The sequence below is a fragment of the Limulus polyphemus genome, unplaced genomic scaffold (assembly GCF_000517525.1).
Source record: "Limulus polyphemus unplaced genomic scaffold, Limulus_polyphemus-2.1.2 Scaffold10965, whole genome shotgun sequence".
Lineage (NCBI taxonomy): Eukaryota > Metazoa > Arthropoda > Merostomata > Xiphosura > Limulidae > Limulus > Limulus polyphemus.
Window position 1 is genome coordinate 1 of NW_013676575.1, and position 6,569 is coordinate 6,569.

The 6,569-nt window shown below is 33.2% G+C and overlaps 1 protein-coding gene across 1 annotated transcript in view; it reads right to left on the reverse strand.

Moving 5' to 3' along the window:
• Nucleotides 1-438: 438 nt before the first annotated feature.
• The window catches only part of LOC106476589 (ABC transporter G family member 9-like), a gene marked incomplete at its 5' end in the record, with an annotated part of 15,337 nt that continues 9,206 nt past the window's right edge, over nt 439-6,569 (reverse strand). Inside the window, 2 exons of the mRNA XM_022380406.1 lie at nt 439-3,897; nt 5,720-5,903. Of these exons, the coding sequence (XP_022236114.1) occupies nt 3,705-3,897; nt 5,720-5,903 (377 nt within the window). The remainder of the gene's footprint in view (nt 3,898-5,719; nt 5,904-6,569) is intronic.

Genomic DNA, 6,569 nt, shown 5'->3' on the forward strand with positions numbered 1-6,569 from the left:
ATTTACATATGTAAACATACGGTTTGTCAGTAATCAGTCGCTGTACTTAATGTCACATTTTGTATTTACATATGTAAACATACAGTTTGTCAGTAATCAGTCACTGTACTTAATGTCACATTTTGTATTTACATATGTAAACATACAGTTTGTCAGTAATTGGTCATTGTAGTTATAGATGTAAACACTCAGTTTGTGAGTAATCAGTCACTGTACTTAATGTCACATTTTGTATTTACATATGTAAACATACAGTTTGTCAGTAATCGGTCATTGTATTTACATATGTAAACATTCAGTTTGTCAGTAATTGTACTTAATGTGACTCCTATTGTATTTGCAGATGTAACTATAAAATTTGTCAGTTATCAGTCATTGTCTATTGTTAGTGTAGGTATGAACACTTCTTTATTAGTTTTCTGATATAATTAAAACCAGTTGTTTTAATAAGGTTTTGTTTAATACTTCAGAATGCTGTCCACACATACAATATGGAAACTTGTGTACAATAAATTAAACAATAAACCAGTATCTATATATACACACATACATGAAAACATGTTGTCAACATACTCAGTCATAAAGTTGCCAGTTCCATTCTTCCTGACTCAAGAATAGCTTTTATTTATAATAAACCATCTATTAATTACCCCTCTGGTGGGTGTTTGTTACAACACACGATTGTCTCATTTCAGTTGGCTAATGTCTTTGATCTACTTTGGCCATGGAATGAAATAAAAACTTGTAAAATGTATATATGAACAATACAGAACTGGCCATGTTTTAACTCTTGAGTTATAAAAGTGACCGAGAAGATGATGATGAGGAAGGTTATATACTCCAGATAATATTGATAACAGTTGGGTTTATTAAATGAACTGCAACTGTTGATTTATGATTTTTTTTAAATATCTCTCTTGGACATATATAAGTTGTGAGATAATAAACGTTTTTCCTCTTGACAAATATTAAAGGCTCAGTTTTTAAAACTTAATCACACAAAAAACATTTGACTAAAAACTACTCCAGATTTTATGTAAAAAAGTACCAACTGTATCTCCTCCCCCAATGGGTAAGGTAAGCTACAGTTGTAACTAAAAATCACAGGTTCTTTGAAAATATTCATATTAGTTGCTAGTCAACATACCCATTCAATGAACATAGGGGGTCGGATCGAAAAGCTACCCCCCCCCCCCCCATTTCACTCCTCTGGGGACTCTGAGGAGATGTGCCAATCAGTTATTAGTAGACACACACAGCCTTTTGTCTCATAATAATTTAAATAATATTTGTGCATGATTAAATCCTCGGAATAATACACGTTTGGCTTACTTAGGTTTTCTCGTACCTGGTCAATAACTTACATAGGTATAAACAGACTGTTAGTATATGATCAGGTTAAGTTTCTAGTGTTACCAATGTAAATCCTCAACTGGTCATTTACGTAACCCAAGTTTGTTTTAATTCTTAACATTTTAACCCTTTCCTTGTTTTAGGTGATTTAATTGTTTTTCTGGATAAGCTTGTTTGACTACTTACCCAAGTAGGTATCAGTGAAACAATTAATACCATAATTGGTTGTATTTATCCAAGTTTATATTTTCACAACATCATTCACGTGTGATTGTACTTTGAACCAAAACAACCAGCTCCTATTGCCACATTTACGAGCATCAGCCACATATCAAATAAATGTGGTCATGTATCACATGATACTCAAGAGCTTTATCATTATGTTCTATGAATCACACTTGATGCACAGGACAGGGTTAACCAATCTGTCTTAACCTGAGTGGTTTTTAATTATTAACCAACCTGTCTCAGCTTATAATAATGTACTAATGCTGAAAGTTTGAGCCTAGGACCGTGAGAACTCCTTTTTGACTAGGTATCCAAACATTTCTCTGAAAACATACTTTACATACACAAGAGATCATAATACATTCTCAGAAAAATCACCAAGAAATTAATATAAGTGTATTTTTTTTTTCTCAAATTGTTTTACAGATGTAAAAATATATACCTATTTAGTTCTAGTTGCAGTTAACAATATAGTCTGGTCATATCGGTATCAGAAGTCTGTAATATTACTATAGCTTATACAGTTCATAATGACATTTATAGTTGACGAACATCCGACAGGTTTACTTTACCTAACTATCAATGCATTTTATTCTTTTCCTAATACACATACTTGTATTAATTCTTTTAAATAATGCCCCCCCCCTCAGAGTTAATATTTATGCAAAATGTGTCATGTGACCTGAGATGCAAATTTTTACAACTGGGGTTCATGTACTTATTTGATATTATAGACTTTGTAATCCAATAAGTAATCAGGAAATGTTTGTTAACTACCTAAGACATATAACAACATAGCACGCTTAAAATGAGTGATTCAACGAGCTGCTTGGATAACGTGGCCACCAGAGGTGCTTCACATTTGTCAACAAATGCCCCTTATAGGTTAAATCAAGTCTGGTGAGTGTGCTGGCCAGGTCATTCTTCGATGTGATTTTCTTCCAGAAGTTGCTAACTATGTGAGGATAGCATACATCAGAAGAAAGTTCTGGAACACTAACAGTTGTAAGACAATCGCAATATCATATGGCAATCGTAGCACATAAAGGCTAGTGTGGCCATAAACACTAATTAATCTTGTCGAGACCCGTATAGCACCGCTACCATATTTGTTTGGGTCTGGTAAAAATACAGACATCTTGGCTGCTATGTGAAGATATATTCGTCTTCATTAATTTGACAAGAACATGAACCTTCATGCCATTCAATCAACACTACTGTTAGAGAAATGGGTCATCTGATATAAGGGCTAACATTATGAAGCTTACTCCTAATCATTTGTGTGCTAACTTTTATTTAGTTACCATACTGACCTGTTGATTCAGTTCGTAAGCTTTGGTCTGCTGGTTGCATTAAGTCCTCAATATCAAACAATGGTCAACCCTGTCCAGGTCTTCAGCCAGTTGTTTTGGTAGGCTGATAGTAAGACCACATACTGCTAACCATATTTTATCAGACTTGCAGTCACAACTTGTTTTGTTTGACTAACTTCTAGTCAACCTATTGCTCTTCACATCATGAAAGCGTACAAACTTCTGTGAAGTCCTGGCATGTTTCACTTTCAAGTTGGATCTCTTTACACACATTGTTATTGTTCAAACTGCTATTTGAGAAGACATGCTCTTTCCTTCACTTTTGTTTACCACTAGAATGCCCATATCAGATCACATGACTGGTCATCTGTTTTATTTTTGAGTATGGCAAACTACAACTATCCTGGAATTCTTTTGAGCATCGTATTTTTGACGTAAATTTGATTATGCATTATAAGTATCACTTGGGTGTGTCTTTACCCCCTCCCCCCACATAGTTATTATAATTAAATCACAGACTACTTGCTTCTGACATGAAATAATCCCCACCTCTGTATCAGCTGGATCCTTATGCTCCAAAGCTTGAATGTAGTACCCTGTAGGGATCAAGGACAAGAAAGTGCCCTTGTTTTGGCACTTGAATATACGAGACAATTTATTTACAATTTAATCTTCTGGAGTCTTTTTTTTTTTTCAGAGCCTTAACCAATTCTTGAATAGTTATCAAACTTTCTAGATCTCAGTTCATGTTTTGGTACTTTCTTTAGGTTCAATCTTTATATGCTGATAAGTTCCATAAATGCACAATAATTACTTTGGTTTACGAATGAACCTAAGTACCAAATAGCCCATCAGTCGAAACACAGCCAAAAAGAGCACCAGAATAACAGTATTGGCCCAGAGTGGGAGCAGGTATCTTTGCTGACCAATGATATCTTCTACTGGAATGGAAGGTGAACTACCAGAACGACACACTTCAAACTGAGAATTAGTTGTTGAACACCTAATGAATAATAAATAATTTTACAAAAATCGTCTTTTTGATAAAACAATTTCAACACAAAAACTAATTTTATGCCACATGAAACTTTTATTGTTGTTTTCTGTTTGAAACATAATGTACCTTATTTAAATCATCTTTCTATCATTTCAAATAGACAGTAATCTAGATACAATCTGTCGTTTTAACTATCATTGACTAACGACCATAATTCGGTCAATGACTATTATTTCATTATTCCAGGATGAAATTAGACAATCTTAGTTTTATTCACTGTAGTTCTGAATGATGTTCTAACAAATCCAAGCACAATATCTTAAGCCTAATGTTTTAATAAACACTTGGCCCATTATTCTTGCACATTAGGCAGCTTTATTTATAAAATCTCTTATTACAAAAGCTGTCATTTAACTTTAAAACAGCAGTTTTGTTACAGCTGTTGTTTTTTTCTTGCATTGGAGGAAGATTATGCAAAAGAGACATTCCTACAGGGATAATATATTAGTCCAAATGAATTCTTATTGACAAGGAAACCCAAGTAATCCAACTAGGAATTCCTAATCATTACAGGTTTGAGTTTTCGAGTGTATCAATTTCATCACATTAAATATTCTAATCATTCAATTAAACTTGATTTCTTAATCAAAGTTTATGTCTCTTTAAATTATTTTATTTCTAATCTATATAGTTAACTTATTTTTAATCAGAAGTTATTAATATTTATCTGCCAGTCTTGCTTTTAATCTATTGCTTTACCTATCTGCTTAATAATAATAATCCAAGAAAAGGAAATATTCGTAGAACCACTTAACTTGAACATTTATTTACTGTTACCAATGATGTAAAACAACATACAGTTGTTTGCTACATTTTCAATATTTTGATTTAGATATTTAATTGCTAGAGGGCACATGACAATATCTAGAAAATTCATGAAAGTTAAGAATCTAGAAGTTTTTTCAAATATGTAGAAACAAGGGTACAATATAAATACCAGACTCAGTAAGTTAATGAGTGATTTAGTTCAGTGTTAGTAGTTAGAATTATTGCATCTATATATGATTTATTAGTGAGGAATTTATGTTGAAATGTTCATAAGTTAGGTGTGCATTAATATTGCAGTTACTATTGAAATGTTGTTTGTGAACTTAGGCCTACAACTTGTGTCACAGTAAACATAACCTGTACTAATTGTCACTGAAGAAATGAGTTAATTCTTTTCATAACATAGACTGGACTTTGCATTATTTTTACCAAATAATCCCCCAATGATAGAACATTTTACAACAATACATACTCCTTGAGCAAAGATTTTTTTTCTAATCTTCCTAAATCTATTTTAGATGATAAATTAAATACTGGAAAAAACATAAACTACAATTTACCTTTAAAAATGCCCATACAGGAATATTCAGCTCATCTTTAGTCATGCCAATATTGTAATATTCAGCATATCTTTAGATATGCTCTTGATGGACATCATATCCAACCACAACTAATCTATTATTAATGGTAGCATCACCATTCTATCATGTGCATCTTTACGTTTTCATGTTCTATCTCAACTAATTTAACTAGTAAACCTTTTGAAGCATACAATTTACAAAAGCTTGACAGATATCTTGTAGACCCTACTTTTATATTTTGATCAAATTTTATTTATTAAACAGTTAATAATATTCATGCTTAAGATATACTAAAAAAAATATGTTTATTATTTTCATTTATTTATTTGTGTCAAAATAGATAGCTAACTGGATTAACAGAGAAAAGACTTAAGGTTAAAAAGAAATATAACCATGATTAACGAGTTCCAAATTCTTACCAAATGGGTGGACCTCCAGTAAATTCTACTAGCTGCATGTTCTGGAAAGCGTAATGCACAATTGAAAGAAATTTGAGCCACTGAAGCCACGATGGAATGGAAGAAGAGTAATAGCCACCAAACAACATGGTTGACAGAGAATAGAGTGCAGAAATTGTGTCACTAGTAAGGGTGCTGTTCTGTACTAGACAGTGTCACTAGTGAGGGTGCTGTTCTGTATTAGACAGTGTCACTAGTAAGGGTGCTGTTCTGTACTGGACAGTGTCAGTAGTAAGGGTGCTGTTCTGTACTAGACAGTGTCACTAGTGAGGGTGCTGTTCTGTACTAGACAGTATCACTAGTAAGGGTGATGTTCTGTACTAGACAGTATCACTAGTAAGGGTGCTGTTCTGTACTAGACAGTATCACTAGTAAGGGTGATGTTCTGTACTAGACAGTATCACTAGTAAGGGTGCTGTTCTGTACTAGACAGTGTCACTACTTTATCTGACACTGGCAAGAATGCCGTAAATTTGCCACTAATAATTTTCTTGAACAGTATTGAGGTATTTGAGTTGTTGATTATGTCAGAAATCACTACATGTAGAAAGTTGAAACACTGTAGAAAAAAATATTAATAATTGATAGTGAAAATGTTTCGGAGTTTTAGAAAAGTGAAGTTTTTATGTGAATTGTTTCTGTTAACAGAGTGTAGGGCTGTTTATTGGGGCTTCCTGTACAGATCTACAAGTGTCAGTAACTGTCTAGTACAGAACAGCACCCTTACTAGTGACACTGTCTAGTACAGAACAGCACCCTCACTAGTGACACTGTCTAGTACAGAACAGCACCCTCACTAGTGACACTGTCT